The 19,610-nt window shown below is 60.2% G+C and overlaps 1 protein-coding gene across 2 annotated transcripts; it reads right to left on the reverse strand.

Moving 5' to 3' along the window:
- Nucleotides 1–19,568, reverse strand: POFUT1 (protein O-fucosyltransferase 1). 2 transcript variants are annotated; one of them, XM_073308731.2, is made up of 7 exons: nucleotides 19,409–19,568; nucleotides 11,728–11,849; nucleotides 7,837–8,019; nucleotides 6,966–7,078; nucleotides 5,311–5,503; nucleotides 4,790–5,032; nucleotides 1–1,884 (listed from the first exon to the last, which is right to left on the reverse strand). In XM_073308731.2, the coding sequence occupies exons 1-7, from the start codon at nucleotides 19,506–19,508 to the stop codon at nucleotides 1,696–1,698; spliced, it is 1,143 nt and encodes a 380-aa protein (XP_073164832.1). In that variant the 5' UTR covers nucleotides 19,509–19,568; the 3' UTR covers nucleotides 1–1,695. The 2 variants fall into 2 exon arrangements, with proteins under 2 accessions (XP_073164832.1, XP_073164834.1); XM_073308733.2 differs by lacking the exon at nucleotides 6,966–7,078 and having other exon boundaries at nucleotides 5,417–5,503.
- Between the last annotated feature and the right edge of the window lie 42 nt (nucleotides 19,569–19,610).

The following is a 19,610-nucleotide window of genomic DNA, read 5'->3' on the forward strand; positions in this document are numbered from 1 at the left end:
TAAATTTCATAGTGTTTTTTATTATGAAAAAAAATACAAAAAAATATTTTCTTTTCAATGCTCCTTAAGTCAAAATACATCTTCTAAACCATGATATTTTTCAAATCTCAGTAATCAGTCTCAATCATTCGCCATTCCTAATCAATGCAGCCTTTGATTGCATCTTTCAATACCACCATAAATTGGAGGAAAATACTGATGGATCTAAACTGCTTAGGTTTATGAGCTTCCAAAGTTACATAAATCCCCAGCTAGCCTAAAACCTGCTCACAGTTAGCACCACTGAAGTGACCAAATCGGACACATTTTTGAAAGTTAGCACTGAAAAGCACGAGGCTAGTGTATATTGACACAACACCTTCGTTAGCCAATTTAACATGGGCCTCAACTCCTCTGACATTCACTATAAGCCACAGGAACACAAATAAGGGGAGACAGAGTATTAAACCAAAGAAAAATGCTCAGATATGAGAGAGTTCCCCAGATGCAAGCCCTAGCTATACAACTAATCAGTATCGAAAAGGGAGTGAGTGCCAAAACTCAATCATTTACAAACAGCCACAGGAGTAACAAGAGGCCTTAGTCCAATCAAGGCTGTTACATACAGACATAGTGATGTGGATCATCACAGTCACCCATGCAAAATTAAACTGAACTGGTCAAAAGTCTTAATCCAGGTTTCTGTTAGCATCTCACTGCAAAGGAACAATGTCCCTAATCAATTTAATGGGAACAATCACTGTGGACCAGATTTTGCTGTCAATGGAGAGGGCCCTTTGTGAGAAAATGCAGAAAAACCCTTATCACAAACCTACATGGCATAAAAGCCCACCATACTGCCTCCTAATGCTTTATTGAGGTTATTTTAAAATTTTAGTTTCATTTAAAAATATTAGCTTCTAATATTTACTGATCTCCACAGGTCCCTGTGACTGAATATCATAATCCCCCTCTCAGAGCAAGAGAGAACAGCTATGAAATCATAAAACACCAGCCCATGACAAGCTAAAGGAGATTGCCCCCATCAGTGTTCTGTGTGCCCTGGTCAGCGCAGGTACTAAACAGACAACTGCGTCATTATGATATAACATCGCCATACTTCTGCAGCACCCTTTGGAGATCTCAAAGTAATTTACAGACATCATTAAATTTGGTCTCAACACTCTGGGGAGGTAGAAGTATTAAACCCATTTTACAGATGGGAAACTGAGGCACAGAGGTGACTTGCTCATATCAGACAGCAGCAGTCCTCGAAATAAAACTCAGATCTTCTGATGCTCAGTTCTCAGCTTTAGGCAACGTTCCTTTTCATGGACCATGCTCCCTTGTAATACTAGTTTGCACTTCTTGAGCACCTGTCATCCAAGGTGCATCACAAGATGCTTCCCAGCACTTGCAGGAGAAACAATAAGATATGGGAAATGAAGAGAGGGGAATATGAGCCATGATCAGATTGTGATGGCTGATAAATCCCAAATAATGAAAATGGAAGGTTTCCTACAAGAGGTCACCCCATGGTTTAAAATTCACTTTCTATTTCTAATCTTATGCTGGCATCATGGAATTACTGGGGACAGGCCTGTCATAGTGGAACTGAATGTCCTAAGATGACATTTTTATCATGGTGCGTCTGCTGACAGTGCACTAGTGTTCAGAGCTACAGGAACAATCAAAATCTGCCTCTTCCTCTCCTGATCAGAATTCATCCCGCAGCCTTGGAGGGTGGTCCATGCCAAAAAATGAGGAGGACTGCCCATGCACATCACGTTCTCGTTTCACAAAGGCAGTAAATGAAGAGACACAGTTCCCAATAAAATGGTCAGATTGGCCAAGGACATACAAGTCTAACTGGGCCACTTCGGGCTGCAAATTCACCACTTTGATCTGCAAAGTGAAAGGGGAAGAACAAGTTAATCCAGACATCACTGTACAGAATAGATAGTCCCAGAGCAGAAGAGTCCTGGCCGTAACATAGCAAATGGATACAAACTGGAATCAATCTAAACTTCCCCTTTCAAAGGCTCCAGCAAGTACTAGTATTACATAGTGACAGGTTTCAGAGTGGGAGCCGCGTTGGTCTGTATCCGCAAAAAGAACAGGAGGACTTGTGGCACCTTGGAGACTAACCCATTTATCTGAGCACAAGTTTTCGTGGGCTGAAACCCACTTCATTGGATGCATGCAGTGGAAAATACAGTAGGAAGATATACACACACAGAGTGAACATGAAAAAATGGATGTTGCCATACCCACTATAACAAGAGTGATCAGTTAAGGTGGGCTATTATCAGCAGGAGAAAAAAACCTTTTGTAGTGATAATCAGGATGGCCCATTTCCAACAGCTGACAAGAAGGTGTGAGTAACAGTCGGGGGAAAAATAAGCATGGGAAAATAATTTTAACTTTGTGTAATGACCCATCAACTCCCAGTCTTTATTCAAGCCTAATTTAATGGTGTCCAGTTTGCAAATTAATTCCAATTCAGCAGTCTCTCGGAGTCTGTTTTTGAAGTCTTTTTGTTGTGGTATTGCCACTTTTCGGTCTGTAATCGAGTGACCAGAGAGATCGAAGTGTTCTCCGACTGGTTTTTGAATGTTATAATTCTTGACGTCTGATTTGTGTCCATTTATTCTTTTACGTAGAGAATGTCCAGTTTGGCCAATGTACATGGCAGAGGGGCATTGCTGGCACATGATGCCATATATCACATTGGTAGATGTGCAGGTGAACGAGCCTCTGATAGTGTGGCTGATGTGATTAGGTCCTATGATGGTGTCCCCTGTATAGATATGTGGACAGAGTTGGCAACGGGCTTTGTTGCAAGGACAGGTTCCTGGGTTAGTGTTTTTGGTGTGTGGTTGCTGGTGAGTATTTGCTTCAGGGGTGTGTGTATGTGTGTGTGTGTTGTGACAAAGTTCCTCCTCTACCTTGGTGGGTCTTGCGCTTACTGGCGGATTTGCTCGCCTTGGAGCTTCACAGCAGCCCTCAGCTTGGCCGTTTTTCTGAACCCACAGTCCAGGTCGACTCCTCCTGTGTCTGACCAGGAGTTGGGGGGAACCCAGGTCCGCCCTCTACTCCGGGTTCCAGCCCAGGGCCCTGTGGAATGCAGCTGTCTAGAGTGCCCCCTGGAACAGCTGTGCGACAGCTACAACTCCCTGGGCTACTTCCCCATGGCCTCCTCCCAACACCTTCTTTATTCTCACCATAGGTCCTTCCTCCTGGTGTCTGATAATGCTTGTACTCCTCAGTCTTCCAACAGTCCGCGTTCTCGCTCCCAGCCCCTCACACGTGCACCACAAAGTGAAGTGAGCTCCTTTTTAAACCCAGGTGCCCTGATTAGCCTGCCTTAATTGATTCTAACAGCTTCTTGATTGGCTGCAGGTGTTCTAATCAGCCTCTCTGTCTTAATTGTCTCCAGAAGGTTCCTGATTGTTCAAAAAAACCTTCCCTGTTACCTTACCCAGGAAAAGGGACCTACTTAACCTGGGGCTAATATATCTGTCTTCTATTACTCTCTTGTAGCCATCTGGCCCGACCCTGTCACAATATATATCTTCCTACTGTATTTTCCACTGCGTACATCCGATGAAGTGGGTTTTAGCCCATGAAAGCTTATGCTCAAATAAATTTGTTAGTCTCTAAGGTGCCACAAGTACTCCTCATTCTTTTTGCTATTACATAGGCATCTCAATTCAGCTCAAGTCCTTGCCAACACACAGGACTGGATCTTTTAGTTCTGGAGGAAGCTGAATTCTTCAAAGGACCCTTAGTACTTTAATATTGTTGCTGTGGGTAAAGCCCACTTCTCATTCCATGTACCAGTAATTAACTTTCCTAATATGAAGGTTAGCAGTCCCTGAAGTTCACACTGATCTAAACTAGAAGGACTTGGAAATTTTACCTGACACTTATTAGCCCAAGTAGTAAACCTACTAGCCAGGGTGGAAAATATCTGTGCTACCATATTTTCTGTTCCTCCCAAACGTCTTTTTTCTAATATATCTCATCAATTTCTCCCACTACATTAAGATGTGGGCTAGGGCTCTACTGCCCAGGGACAATGCCTGGGTGAAAACTGATGTACCCCACCCCAACTGATGGGAAAGGGGAGAGTGCTGGGATTGTTAAAATGTTAGGGTTATTTATATAGGACCCAAGTCTGCAAGGTTCTGAGCGTCCAAATTCTTATGACACTCAGAACCTCAAAGGATCAAGCCAATAAACATCCAATCCTTTGACACTCACTAAACTATCTACCTCAATTTTAGTGCAGCACCAGGGCACAAAGTATTTCCTGACATCTGTTAATCAGTCAGTCTTAATTTCACTGAACACACACGAGACAATCAAATGTCCAGAGCATGCTGCAGCAGCAGCAGGTGTTGCACTAGCCGGAGGGGATAGCTCAGTGGTTTGAGCATTGGCCTGCTAAACCCAGGGTTGAGAGTTCAATCCTTGAGAGGGCCATTTGGGATCTGGGGCAAAAATTGGGGATTGGTCCTGCTCTGAGCAGGGGGTTAGACTAGATGACCTCCTCAGGTCCCTTCCAACCCTGGAGCGGGGGGGAGGGGAAGGATAGCTCAGTGGTTTGAGCACTGGCCTGCTAACCCCATGGTTGTGAGTTCAATCCTTGAGGGGGCCATTTAGGGATCTGGAGAAAAAATTAGGGATTGGTCCTGCTTTGAGTGGGGGGTTGGACTAGATGACCTCCTGAGGTCCCTTCCAACCCTGATATTCTATGATTCTGTGATAGAGCAGTCCTGTCAGTCTGAGAGTCTGAAAGACTTACCTTTCCTTTGAAAAGCTGCTGTATTTCTGTAGTGTAGGGCTCAGAATCAGTGGCAATGTAGACAGACATAGCTTCCACAGTCTTCACCCAGAGCTTGAGTGCACGCTTGATCTCCTTCAGGTCTGGCAGGCACATGTCCATTGTGAGAGGCACAGCATTGTTTCGGTCATAGCCCACGCACTGTGGCGAAGCCATGAAGTGTGATCCAGCCGTCCCATCCTTCAGCATTTTACATGCATTCTTCTATTAGGGGACAAAAAGAGAGAATGCCATATGTGAACGACAACAGCTAAGAACTGACTCCAACACAGCCAGCATTTCTAGTATATAAACACAGCCAGTTATTGAGTGCAAACTAGGTTTAGACTCATCTCAGAATGACTGACCACATCAGTGCTCCTCTGTTTCTCTTTTAGTATACTTTCTATAGGGATGGTGGCTGCCAGTCCAGTTGTGTGGTGATGACACTGGCTGCCTGCACCAGACCCACTGAAATCTACGTAAGAGCATAAGAGTCATACCCAGTCAGAGCCGATCCGCAGATGAATTCCTACATAGGGTCTAACCAGGAGAGAATGAATATAGGCCTCTCCCTTCTGCACCATCTCATCAGACCACACAACATACTTGTGCAGAGGCCGATGCTCCTCTAAGACTGGAAACTGGGCTGGAGCTCCAGGTAGGGCAAGAACAGGGTGCTCTGATGGTGGAAACCTGGAAGGAGAAACAAGACAGGAGCTCCATATGTTTTCAGCATCTCTGGGAAAGAGAAGGAAAAAGAAACAGGTATGCAGGAAATCTTTTGGCCTTGTCAGAGTGCCAGGGTAAATCAGAAAAGACAGTTACTCCATGGAATGGAAAGAACTGAGCAATCCTGCATTATAGAAGTCCAGTGAACCAACAACCAAACAAGTTGTTCAAGCAGTAGGTGTAATTCCAGACTAAAAACTATGAAGAGATTACATGGATAGCCACTCATAATCAAGAATTGCCAAAATTAGAGCTGCCTGAATGATTTTAACTCCACCCCTTTGGGGACATGCATTAGGATTCAGTTGTTAATTACATGATCACTGACATTCTCAAGAACAAACAAAATGCCTTCTCACCCTCACCATCCTTGCAGTTCTCTCACTTGTCCTTGGGTCTCTCCATACCTCATCCCCATTCATTGCCCTTGCAAGCTCTGGCCAGCTCTCCCTAGAGAAATTCCTACTCTTCCCATCTTGTGGGCTTCAGAGGTGCAAGGAGGAGTCTAGCCTGTGTGCACCTTAGAACAACCACATGAGAGATGTAGGAACTGAACCCTAGCCTCCACTCCTGCACTACAAGTTTCAGTGCATAGCTAGTTAGCCCTACATCGACGGTGTAGCCACCCTTAGCTGTGCACTTTATGAGCTTGGTATAAAAAGTACTTTTTTATACAGTGGATTAGAATGGAAACCATCATGCAAACTGAAATATAACAGTGCCTATCACTCTTGCTGTCAGAAAAAATGAATCTTCACCATTTCAGCATATGAATTTTTCACAACTCAGTGTCAAGACACTGCTTTTTACCTCAGACTCAACAGTAAATCAGAAGTGAATTAATGCAATTTGAGGGACAGAACAATGATAAGACAGCCTTGACATTCATGGCAGTGGATCAGTTATAAGTACTCTTTAGTGTTTCTCACTCCAAGTTAAAGTAGTTCTGATGCACAGGCCCACTGCAGTAATAAATATTAGGCCACTTGTGGCTCTGATAACAGGAAGATATTGGACAGAAGTTTAGTGTAGTGTGATCTTTGTTCATCAGCTGAGACCTGAATTATTTCTGATTTACTTCTGAAGAGCAACTAAAGACTCAGCCAATAAACACGGTAGTTAAATGTTATCACTTACAGGCTGGCAAGTCGCTCAGCCTTACATACTTCACACCTAATACTGTGAATAGGAACACAGCGTTGGGCCAACTGACCATGGAAACGGCTTCAAGGTTTTTGTCTCAAGGTTACACACTCCTAACTGAAATGTTAAACTATCACTTCAAGCCATCCCAAATGACATCAGGGCTCTATGGTGTGACTAGAGTGAGCGTGTCCCTGAGAGAGCCACTCCAAGTGCCTACACAAGTTCAGCTATTGGCATCGCTACTCCACCATGGTGCACAGCTTCCCCAGGCTCTTGCTACCTTTGGATCCAGTGGTCCTTGTAAGACAGACTGAAGGAAATGCCCCCGAAGAGCTCAGACCTATTGAAGTCCACGTTGAATTGATCCCAAAATGGACCAAAGGGATTTCCATCCTGCAAAACAAAGATAGCTGCTCATTCACCACAGCACATGGAGCCCTGGGCACGTGCAGTTAACAGGATACCTGCCCTTAGAGCTGGAATCTAAAAAGTGGAGGACCTGGAGAGGTCTGCAGCCAGAATTCTGCAACAGAAAGACAAGCTTACCAGGGGGTTGATGGCAGTCTGGTATGCTTACCATCTAACAACTTGCTGGGAAGGAGTAGATAAACTGAGGAGACCCCTGTATTAAAATAAAAGACTATTCCAAAAGCTGTCCTAAAATATATCAAGTAACAGGGGTCTGGTGCCCAGTGACCGTTTGTCCTGAAGGAGCCGGACTTTTAAAATCAGTTGGGGATAATTGCTGTGTGGATGTGATATCTGGGTAAAAGGCCAGTGGAATACCTGCTTTTTTTGGTTAAGGTCTTGTTTTTACCTAAAATTATAATTACTGTGAATATGATAAATACACACTTAAACATACAACCCTATTGACTCCCAACCCTTCACTGTCACCACCAGACCTGAATGTAAGTACCTCACAGATGGGTTCTAGTGGAAAAGCAGCACATGGATGGAGTGCCTGAAATGCTCGGGAGAGTGAATAATCTGGAATGCAATGCCCAAAGGGATAGGCAGGGGAAGAAGTGCCCTGTACAGTGATCTAGGACACCAAGCCTTAGGAAGGTCCCAGAATAGCAAATAAATACCAGTCTCAGACTCAATCATTCCTCTGACCTAAGCTAGCAAAACAGGAGTGAGACAATTACCTTCATGGGACAAGTCCTTTTGTCACTGCTTCTCTGAGCTGCTACTTCAAAGCAGTAAGCCACTCGCTTGCCAGGGGGCCAGTGAATGGGTGCTAATTGCTTCATGAAGTCCTCCAAGCTGATAACCCGGTGATATTCTAAGAGAGGTTCCAGCTTGAAGTATTCCTTGTAGGAAACATGCATCTGTGAATGAGAGAAATTAGATCTACTCATAGTGCAATTGGAAGTCAGTTCCAGCTAAATCTCTACTCAAATCAATAGAAAACACTGCCATCTGTATGCTTTTACTCATTCAGTAATGGCAGGATGAACAGCTCAGGACATCTTATGATCCAAGTAAACAAATGCTTTAGAATCCACAACTCTATAGAATTTGATGGGGGGAAACATGGCTACCTACATAAGAACGGCCATACTGGGTCAGACCAAAGGTCCATCTAGCCCAGTATCCTGTCTTCCAACAGTGGCCAGTGCCAGATGCCCCAGAGGGAATGAACAGAACAGGTAATCATCAAGTGATCCATCCCTTGTCGCCCATTCCCAGCTTCTAGCAAACAGAGGCTAGGCACACCATCCCTCTCCATCCTGGGTAATAGCCATTGATGGACCTATCCTTCATGAACTTATCTAGTTCTTTTTTGAACTCTGTTATAGTCTTGGCCTTCACAAAATTCTCTGGTAACAAGTTCCACATGTTGAGTGTGCGTTGTGTGAAGACATATTTCCTTTTGTTTTAAACCTGCTGCCTATTAATTTCATTGGGTGGCCCCTAGTTCTTGTGTTACAAGGAGTAAATAACACTTCCTTATTTACTTTCTCCACACCAGTCATGAATTTATAGACCTCTGTCATAGCCCCCCTTAGTCATCTCTTCTCCAAGCTGAAAAGTCCAAGTCTTATTAATCTCTCCTCATATGGAAGCCATTCCATACCCCTAATCGTTTTTGTTGCCCTTTTCTGAACCTTGTCCAATTCCAATACATATTTTTTGAGATGGTGCGACCACGTCTGCACACAGTATTCAAGATGTGAGCGTCCCATGGATTTATAGAGAGGCAACATCATTTTCTGTCTTTTTATCTATCCCATTCTTAATGATTCCCAACATTCTGTTCACTTTTTTGACTGCCACTGCACATTGAGTAGACGTTTTCAGAGAACTATCCACAATGACTGCAAGATCTCTTTCTTGATTAGTAACAGCTACTTTAGACCCCATCATTTTATATGTATAGTTGGGATTATGTTTTCCAATGTGTATTACTTTGCATTTATCAACGGTGAGTTTCATCTGCCATTTTGTTGCCCAGTCACCCAGTTTTGTGAGATCCTTTTGTAGCTCTTCGCAGTCTGTTTGGGACTTAACTATCTTGAGTAGTTTTGTATCATCTGCAAATTTTGCCACCTCACTGTTTACCCCTTTTTCCAGATCGTTTATGAATATGTTGAATAGGACTGGTCCCAGTGGAGACTCCTGGGGGACATCACTATTTACCTCTCTCCATTCTGAAAACTGACCATTTATTCCTACCCTTTGTTTCCTATCTTTTAACGAGTTACCAATCCATGAGAGGACCTTCCCTCTTATCCCATGACAGCTTACTTTGCTTAAGAGCCTTTGGTGAGGGACCTTGTCAAAGGCTTTCTGAAAATTTAAGTACACTATATCCACTGGATCCCCCTTGTCCACATGCTTGTTAACCCCCCTCAAAAAAAGAGCAGATTCTACTAGTAGATTCTAGTAGATTGGTGAGGCATGATTTCCCTTTACAAAAACCAAGTTGACTCTTCCCCAACAAATTATGTTCATCTATGTGTCTGACAATTTTGTTCTTTACTGTAGTTTCAACCAGTTTGCCTGGTACTGAAGTCAGGCTTACTGGCCTGTAATTACCAGGATCACCTCTGGAGCCCTTTTTAAAAATTGGCATCACATTAGCTATGCTCCAGTCATTTGGTACAGAAGCTGATTTAAATGACAGGTTACAAACTACAGTTAGTGGCTCTGCAATTTCACATTTGAGTTCCTTCAGAACTCTTGGGTAAATACCCTCTGGTACTGGTGACTTATTACCATTTAGTTTATCAATTTGTTCTGAAACCTCCTCTAATGATATCTCAATCTGGGACAGTTCCTCAGATTTGTCACCTAAAAAAATGACTCAGGTTTGGAAATTTCCCTCATATCCTCAGCCGTGAAGACCGATGCAAAGAATTCATTTAGTTTCTCCGCAATGGCCCGATCATCCTTGAGGGCTCCTTTAGCATCTTGATCGTCCAGTGGCCCCATGGGTGGCTTACCAGGCTTCCCGCTTCTGATATACTTTAAAAAAATGTTGCTATTACTTTTTGAGTCTTTGGCCAGCTGTTCCTCAAATTCTTTTTTGGCCTCCTCATTGTATTTTTACACTTCACTTGCCAGAGTTTACGCTCCTATTTTCCTCACTAGGATTTAACTTCTATTTTTTAAAGGGTGCCTTTTTGCCTCTCTCCACTTCTTCTACTTTGTTGATTAACCACAGTGACACTTTTTTGGTTCTCTGTTTTTTAAGGCACTTTTTGAGTTTTCTTACTATGTTTTAAAAAGTTTTAATCTAGAGATTAGAAGAGGGGACTTTAAGTCAGGACTCCTGGGTTCCCAGCTCCACCACTGGCATGCTGAGACCTAGAGACATAAAGAATAGGCACTTACATTTTTCCTCAATGCCCCTTACAAACAGTATCTGATTAAACCTTGTATAGCACGTCAGTATTATCCCTATTTTACAGATGGAAAGCTGTGTAAAGTTATTATGTAATTTATGTGGCTCAATGTTTATAATGTGCTTTGACATGTTCAGATGAAATGGACTATATAAAGGCAAAGCTACTATAAAGAGAAAATAACCAGTGTGTATCCTTAACATCAACTAATGGAATCATCAAATGCAGCATCAACATCCAGGCTGGCTTGTGAGAGGCACCCCTGTGATCACTAGTTATGATCTTGACTTTTATACCCCATTTACAACAGGGTGATACTTATATAAAAAGTAGCACTGGGCCCCTGTTACAAGGATGCAGAGTTCAGCAGCTGATACAAACCCCTCATTAATAACGTTTTCCCATGAGAACACTGACTATGTTAACTAGGACACGTGGGACTTTTAAAAAAACAACCCGTGAGATGCCATGTTTTTATTCACATTCAGTATCTTTGGTGCAAGAGAGCGTACTGGTGGTGAAAGGAGCTAACTTAATAGCCCCAAAGTCTAAAATCCTCCGGGTATCCATAGAACAGGTTCGGTGCATGCAAACAACAGGGCAAGAATCCCCACATTACCCTGGCAATGTGCCTTAGCTGGAGGGACCATTTCTACCAGCATGATGGAAATTCAGTCCCCACAGTCCATTCAAATCTTGGCCCCTCTGCTGAATCGGGCGATAATGGGGTCAGTTAGTGCCAGCGGAGTCATGCAACATCTGTGCAGTGGGAGCTAGTCTGAGATCACCAAACTCAGGAGTCCCTTTATATATTGTGCACCAGCACATCCTCTCTCTTCCAGAACACAAGCTCTCTGCAGCAGAGACTGTCTTTATTTTGTGTCTTGTACATCATGGAGCACACAGTTCAAAGCCAAGAACCAGAGCCATTATGTAAATACACAAATAGCTATGTAGAAGCCTGTCTCCCTAGAATATTAGATTATTTGGAGCAGAGGGTATTTTTTTCTCTATGCCTGTATAGCATTCAGCATGTTTGGCCCCAGTTGTTATATTAAGTTGTGCTGAATGTATTTATCAGGAACATGCATGTAGCACTACAAACCTACATGGCACCACACCAGCAGCGAGAGGGACACGTTCGCATGGTTTCAACATCAAAGTATGGATGGGCTGATCAGGACTTACATTAGTATAGGGAGGCCTGTGGTGTCGGTACTCAATCCAGGGAGGCACAGCCAGGGTACGATTCAGAGTCTTGGCAAACGCCAAGGAGCCCAGGAAATGATCCGCCTGATTCCCAAATCTCCCTAAAAAAGTGTCAAGATCTGGATTTATTGGCCAAATCAGAGATGCCCATGTTGCCACAAAGACTCACTACAACTCCATGCCCTCCCCCATCTCTGGGTCATCAAAAAAGTGAAGGTTTTCAGGAATTACAGGGATCTGGGGGAGATCTGGGACCCACGGCAGGCTGAGGATGGGATGAGGGAAGGCCCAGGTGGGAAAGGGGCAGGGGTGAAGGGTGATGCAAGGAGGGGCTGTTGGGGTGGGAGAAGGGAGGAAGGAAGAGTGGATGTGGGGAGTTGAGTCCCTGGGGCTGAAAGTCTGATTGCAAGAGAAAAGAATGTCCCCAGTGGGAGACGGACACTGGGGGAGCTCCGAAGGGGCTGGAACCTGGAAAGGGGGAAATCGCGGGGGGAGTGGGGCGCAGGATCCAGGAGTGGGGACACAAGAGGGGTCTGTGGGGGCAGGGGCCCGAGAGGGGCACACGGGGGGGGGGCAGCGGCTCTGGGGGCAGGGGTCCAGGGAGGGGGACGCACGGGGGGGGCGGCGGCGGCTCTGGGGGCAGGGGCCTGGCGGCGGCTCTGGGGGCAGGGGCCCGGGGAAGGGGACACACGGGGGGGGGCAGCGGCGGCTCTAGGGGCAGGGGCCCGGGGAGGGGGACGCACGGGGGGGGCGGCGGCGGCTCTGGGGGCAGGGGCCCGGGGAGGGGGACGCACGGGGGGGGGCGGCGGCGGCGGCTCTGGGGGCAGGGGCCCGGGGAGGGGGACGCACGGGGGGGGAGGGCGGGGCAGCGGCTCTGGGGGCAGGGGCCCGGGGAGGGGGACGCACGGGGGGGGCGGCGGCGGCTCTGGGGGCAGGGGCCCGGGGAGGGGGGCGCACGGGGGGGGCGGCTCTGGGGGCAGGGGCCCGGGGAGGGGGGCGCACGGGGGGGGCGGCGGCGGCTCTGGGGGCAGGGGCCCGGGGAGGGGGACGCACGGGGGGGCGCGGGGCGGCGGCTCTGGGGGCAGGGGCCCGGGCAGGGGCCCGGCGCCGGCTCTGGGGGCAGGGGCCCGGCGCCGGCTCTGGGGGCAGGGGCCCGGCGCCGGCTCTGGGGGCAGGGGCCCGGCGCCGGCTCTGGGGGCAGGGGCCCGGCGCCGGCTCTGGGGGCAGGGGCCCGGCGCCGGCTCTGGGGGCAGGGGCCCGGCGCCGGCTCTGGGGGCAGGGGCCCGGCGCCGGCTCTGGGGGCAGGGGCCCGGCGCCGGCTCTGGGGGCAGGGGCCCGGCGCCGGCTCTGGGGGCAGGGGCCCGGCGCCGGCTCTGGGGGCAGGGGCCCGGCGCCGGCTCTGGGGGCAGGGGCCCGGCGCCGGCTCTGGGGGCAGGGGCCCGGCGCCGGCTCTGGGGGCAGGGGCCCGGCGCCGGCTCTGGGGGCAGGGGCCCGGCGCCGGCTCTGGGGGCAGGGGCCCGGCGCCGGCTCTGGGGGCAGGGGCCCGGCGCCGGCTCTGGGGGCAGGGGCCCGGCGCCGGCTCTGGGGGCAGGGGCCCGGCGCCGGCTCTGGGGGCAGGGGCCCGGCGCCGGCTCTGGGGGCAGGGGCCCGGCGCCGGCTCTGGGGGCAGGGGCCCGGCGCCGGCTCTGGGGGCAGGGGCCCGGCGCCGGCTCTGGGGGCAGGGGCCCGGCGCCGGCTCTGGGGGCAGGGGCCCGGCGCCGGCTCTGGGGGCAGGGGCCCGGCGCCGGCTCTGGGGGCAGGGGCCCGGCGCCGGCTCTGGGGGCAGGGGCCCGGCGCCGGCTCTGGGGGCAGGGGCCCGGCGCCGGCTCTGGGGGCAGGGGCCCGGCGCCGGCTCTGGGGGCAGGGGCACGGGGGGGGGGACGCACGGGGGGGGGGGCGCGGGGCGGCGGCTCTGGGGGCAGGGGCCCGGGGAGGGGGACGCAGCGGCTCTGGGGGCAGGGGAGGGGGACGCACGGGGGGCGGCGGCGGCGGCTCTGGGGGCAGGGGCCCGGGGGGGGGCGGCGGCTCTGGGGGCAGGGGCCCGGGGGGGGCGGCGGCTCTGGGGGCAGGGGCCCGGGGGGGGCGGCGGCTCTGGGGGCAGGGGCCCGGGGAGGGGGACGCACGGGGGGGGCGGCGGCGGCGGCTCTGGGGGCAGGGGCCTGGCGGCGGCTCTGGGGACAGGGGCCCGGGGAAGGGGACACACGGGGGGGGGGCAGCGGCGGCTCTAGGGGCAGGGGCCCGGGGAGGGGGACGCACGGGGGGGGCGGCGGCGGCTCTGGGGGCAGGGGCCCGGGGAGGGGGACGCACGGGGGGGGCGGCGGCTCTGGGGGCAGGGGCCCGGGGAGGGGGACGCACGGGGGGGGAGGGCGGGGCAGCGGCTCTGGGAGCAGGGGCCCGGGGAGGGGGACGCACGGGGGGGGGCGGCGGTGGCGGCTCTGGGGGCAGGGGCCCGGGGAGGGGGGCGCACGGGGGGGGCGGCTCTGGGGGCAGGGGCCCGGCGCCGGCTCTGGGGGCAGGGGCCCGGCGCCGGCTCTGGGGGCAGGGGCCCGGGGAGAGGGACGCACAGGGGGGGGGCGCGGGGCGGCGGCTCTGGGGGCAGGGGCCCGGGGAGGGGGACGCAGCGGCTCTGGGGGCAGGGGAGGGGGACGCACGGGGGGCGGTGGCGGTGGCTCTGGGGGCAGGGGCCCGGGGGGGGCGGCGGCTCTGGGGGCAGGGGTCCAGGGAGGGGGACGCACGGGGGGGGCGGCGGCGGCTCTGGGGGCAGGGGCCTGGCGGCGGCTCTGGGGACAGGGGCCCGGGGAAGGGGACACACGGGGGGGGGGCGGCGGCGGCTCTGGGGGCAGGGGCCCGGGGAGGGGGACGCACGGGGGGGGGCGGCGCCGGCTCTGGGGGCAGGGGCCCGGCGGCGCCGGCTCTGGGGGCAGGGGCCCGGCGGCGCCGGCTCTGGGGGCAGGGGCCCGGCGGCGCCGGCTCTGGGGGCAGGGGCCCGGCGGCGCCGGCTCTGGGGGCAGGGGCCCGGCGGCGCCGGCTCTGGGGGCAGGGGCCCGGCGGCGCCGGCTCTGGGGGCAGGGGCCCGGCGGCGCCGGCTCTGGGGGCAGGGGCCCGGCGCCGGCTCTGGGGGCAGGGGCCCGGCGCCGGCTCTGGGGGCAGGGGCCCGGCGCCGGCTCTGGGGGCAGGGGCCCGGCGCCGGCTCTGGGGGCAGGGGCCCGGCGCCGGCTCTGGGGGCAGGGGCCCGGGGAGAGGGACGCCCGGGGGGGGGGCGCGGGGCGGCGGCTCTGGGGGCAGGGGCCCGGGGAGGGGGACGCAGCGGCTCTGGGGGCAGGGGAGGGGGACGCACGGGGGGCGGCGGCTCTGGGGGCAGGGGCCCGGGGGGGGCGGCGGCTCTGGGTGCAGGGGCCCCGGGAGGGGGCGGCGGCTCTGGGGGCAGGGGCCCGGGGAGGGGGCGGCGGCTCTGGGGGCAGGGGCCTGGGGAGGGGGCGGCGGCGGCGGCTCTGGGGGCAGGGGCCCGGGGAGGGGGCGGCGGCGGCGGCTCTGGGGGCAGGGGCCCGGGGAGGGGGACGCACGGGGGGGGGGGCGGCGGCTCTGGCGGCAGGGGCCCGGGGAGGGGGACGCACGGGGGGGGGCGGGGCGGCGGCTCTGGGGGCAGGGGCCCGGGGAGGGGGACGCACGGGGGGGGGCGGGGCGGCGGCTCTGGGGGCAGGGGCCCGGGGAGGGGGACGCACGGGGGGGGGCGGGGCGGCGGCTCTGGGGGAAGGGGCCTGGGGAGGGGGACGCACGGGGGGGGGCGGCGGCTCTGGGGGCAGGGGTCCGGGGAGGGGGCGGCGGCGGCGGCTCTGGGGGCAGGGGCCCGGGGAGGGGCGGCGGCGGCGGCTCTGGGGGCAGGGGCCCGGGGAGGGGGACGCACGGGGGGGGGGCGGCGGCTCTGGGGGCAGGGGTCCGGGGAGGGGCGGCCGGCGGCGGCTCTGGGGGCAGGGGCCCGGGGAGGGGCGGCGGCGGCGGCTCTGGGGGCAGGGGCCCGGGGAGGGGCGGCGGCGGCGGCTCTGGGGGCAGGGGCCCGGGGAGGGGCGGCGGCTCTGGGGGCAGGGGCCCGGGGAGGGGGACGCACGGGGGGGGGGGGGCGGCGGCTCTGGGGGCAGGGGCCTGGGGAGGGGGACGCACGGGGGGGGGGGCGGCGGCTCTGGGGGCAGGGGCCCGGGGAGGGGGACGCACGGGGGGGGGGGCGGCGGCTCTGGGGGCAGGGGCCCGGGGAGGGGGACGCACGGGGGGGCGGCGGCGGCTCTGGGGGCAGGGGCCCGGGGAGGGGGACGCACGGGGGGGGCGGCGGCTCTGGGGGCAGGGGCCCGGGGAGGGGGACGCACGGGGGGGGAGGGCGGGGCAGCGGCTCTGGGAGCAGGGGCCCGGGGAGGGGGACGCACGGGGGGGGGCGGCGGTGGCGGCTCTGGGGGCAGGGGCCCGGGGAGGGGGGCGCACGGGGGGGGGCGGCTCTGGGGGCAGGGGCCCGGCGCCGGCTCTGGGGGCAGGGGCCCGGCGCCGGCTCTGGGGGCAGGGGCCCGGGGAGAGGGACGCACAGGGGGGGGGCGCGGGGCGGCGGCTCTGGGGGCAGGGGCCCGGGGAGGGGGACGCAGCGGCTCTGGGGGCAGGGGAGGGGGACGCACGGGGGGCGGTGGCGGTGGCTCTGGGGGCAGGGGCCCGGGGGGGGCGGCGGCTCTGGGGGCAGGGGTCCAGGGAGGGGGACGCACGGGGGGGGCGGCGGCGGCTCTGGGGGCAGGGGCCTGGCGGCGGCTCTGGGGACAGGGGCCCGGGGAAGGGGACACACGGGGGGGGGGCGGCGGCGGCTCTGGGGGCAGGGGCCCGGGGAGGGGGACGCACGGGGGGGGCGGCGCCGGCTCTGGGGGCAGGGGCCCGGCGGCGCCGGCTCTGGGGGCAGGGGCCCGGCGGCGCCGGCTCTGGGGGCAGGGGCCCGGCGGCGCCGGCTCTGGGGGCAGGGGCCCGGCGGCGCCGGCTCTGGGGGCAGGGGCCCGGCGGCGCCGGCTCTGGGGGCAGGGGCCCGGCGGCGCCGGCTCTGGGGGCAGGGGCCCGGCGGCGCCGGCTCTGGGGGCAGGGGCCCGGCGGCGCCGGCTCTGGGGGCAGGGGCCCGGCGGCGCCGGCTCTGGGGGCAGGGGCCCGGCGGCGCCGGCTCTGGGGGCAGGGGCCCGGCGGCGCCGGCTCTGGGGGCAGGGGCCCGGCGGCGCCGGCTCTGGGGGCAGGGGCCCGGCGGCGCCGGCTCTGGGGGCAGGGGCCCGGCGGCGCCGGCTCTGGGGGCAGGGGCCCGGCGGCGCCGGCTCTGGGGGGCAGGGGCCCGGCGGCGCCGGCTCTGGGGGCAGGGGCCCGGCGGCGCCGGCTCTGGGGGCAGGGGCCCGGCGGCGCCGGCTCTGGGGGCAGGGGCCCGGCGGCGCCGGCTCTGGGGGCAGGGGCCCGGCGGCGCCGGCTCTGGGGGCAGGGGCCCGGCGGCGCCGGCTCTGGGGGCAGGGGCCCGGCGGCGCCGGCTCTGGGGGCAGGGGCCCGGCGGCGCCGGCTCTGGGGGCAGGGGCCCGGCGGCGCCGGCTCTTGGGGGCAGGGGCCCGGCGGCGCCGGCTCTGGGGGCAGGGGCCCGGCGGCGCCGGCTCTGGGGGCAGGGGCCCGGCGGCGCCGGCTCTGGGGGCAGGGGCCCGGCGGCGCCGGCTCTGGGGGCAGGGGCCCGGCGGCGCCGGCTCTGGGGGCAGGGGCCCGGCGGCGCCGGCTCTGGGGGCAGGGGCCCGGCGGCGCCGGCTCTGGGGGCAGGGGCCCGGCGGCGCCGGCTCTGGGGGCAGGGGCCCGGCGGCGCCGGCTCTGGGGGCAGGGGCCCGGCGGCGCCGGCTCTGGGGGCAGGGGCCCGGCGGCGCCGGCTCTGGGGGCAGGGGCCCGGCGGCGCCGGCTCTGGGGGCAGGGGCCCGGCGGCGCCGGCTCTGGGGGCAGGGGCCCGGCGGCGCCGGCTCTGGGGGCAGGGGCCCGGCGGCGCCGGCTCTGGGGGCAGGGGCCCGGCGGCGCCGGCTCTGGGGGCAGGGGCCCGGCGGCGCCGGCTCTGGGGGCAGGGGCCCGGCGGCGCCGGCTCTGGGGGCAGGGGCCCGGCGGCGCCGGCTCTGGGGGCAGGGGCCCGGCGGCGCCGGCTCTGGGGGCAGGGGCCCGGCGGCGCCGGCTCTGGGGGCAGGGGCCCGGCGGCGCCGGCTCTGGGGGCAGGGGCCCGGCGGCGCCGGCTCTGGGGGCAGGGGCCCGGCGGCGCCGGCTCTGGGGGCAGGGGCCCGGCGGCGCCGGCTCTGGGGGCAGGGGCCCGGCGGCGCCGGCTCTGGGGGCAGGGGCCCGGCGGCGCCGGCTCTGGGGGCAGGGGCCCGGCGGCGCCGGCTCTGGGGGCAGGGGGCCCGGCGCCGGCTCTGGGGGCAGGGGGCCCGGCGCCGGCTCTGGGGGCAGGGGCCCGGGGAGAGGGACGCCCGGGGGGGGGGGCGCGGGGCGGCGGCTCTGGGGGCAGGGGCCCGGGGAGGGGGACGCAGCGGCTCTGGGGGCAGGGGAGGGGGACGCACGGGGGGCGGCGGCTCTGGGGGCAGGGGCCCGGGGGGGGCGGCGGCTCTGGGTGCAGGGGCCCCGGGAGGGGGCGGCGGCTCTGGGGGCAGGGGCCCGGGGAGGGGGCGGCGGCTCTGGGGGCAGGGGCCCGGGGAGGGGGCGGCGGCGGCGGCTCTGGGGGCAGGGGCCCGGGGAGGGGGCGGCGGCGGCGGCTCTGGGGGCAGGGGCCCCGGGGAGGGGGACGCACGGGGGGGGGCGGCGGCTCTGGCGGCAGGGGCCCGGGGAGGGGGACGCACGGGGGGGGGCGGGGCGGCGGCTCTGGGGGCAGGGGCCCGGGGAGGGGGACGCACGGGGGGGGGCGGGGCGGCGGCTCTGGGGGCAGGGGCCCGGGGAGGGGGACGCACGGGGGGGGCGGGGCGGCGGCTCTGGGGGAAGGGGCCTGGGGAGGGGGACGCACGGGGGGGGGGCGGCGGCTCTGGGGGCAGGGGTCCGGGGAGGGGCGGCGGCGGCGGCTCTGGGGGCAGGGGCCCGGGGAGGGGCGGCGGCGGCGGCTCTGGGGGCAGGGGCCCGGGGAGGGGGACGCACGGGGGGGGGGGCGGCGGCTCTGGGGGCAGGGGTCCGGGGAGGGGCGGCGGCGGCGGCTCTGGGGGCAGGGGCCCGGGGAGGGGCGGCGGCGGCGGCTCTGGGGGCAGGGGCCCGGGGAGGGGCGGCGGCTCTGGGGGCAGGGGGCCCGGGGAGGGGGACGCACGGGGGGGGGGGGGCGGCGGCTCTGGGGGCAGGGGCCTGGGGAGGGGGACGCACGGGGGGGGGGCGGCGGCTCTGGGGGCCAGGGGCCCCGGGGAGGGGGACGCACGGGGGGGGGGGCGGCGGCTCTGGGGGCAGGGGCCCGGGGAGGGGGACGCACGGGGGGGGGGCGGCGGCTCTGGGGGCAGGGGCCCGGGGAGGGGGACGCACGGGGGGGGGGCGGCGGCTCTGGGGGCAGGGGCCCGGGGAGGGGCGGCGGCGGCGGCTCTGGGGGCAGGGGCCCGGGGAGGGGGACGCACGGGGGGCCCCGCAGAGAAGGTCTCACCCATGCAGGGGCAATAGAGCAGGTAACCGGCGGGGTCCCAGGCGGGCGCCGCCGCGCCGCTCGCCAGCAGCAGCAGCAGGAGCCCGAGAGCCCCCACCATCGCCGCGGAACCAGCGGGGCGGGAGGCCTATCCCGGCATGCACCGGGCTCCGGGACGGAAGGGGCGCTCTAGGCCGGGGGAGGGGAGGGCACCATAGAGGCG

This window comes from Lepidochelys kempii, chromosome 13 (genome assembly GCF_965140285.1).
Source record: "Lepidochelys kempii isolate rLepKem1 chromosome 13, rLepKem1.hap1, whole genome shotgun sequence".
In the NCBI taxonomy this organism is placed as follows: domain Eukaryota; kingdom Metazoa; phylum Chordata; order Testudines; family Cheloniidae; genus Lepidochelys; species Lepidochelys kempii.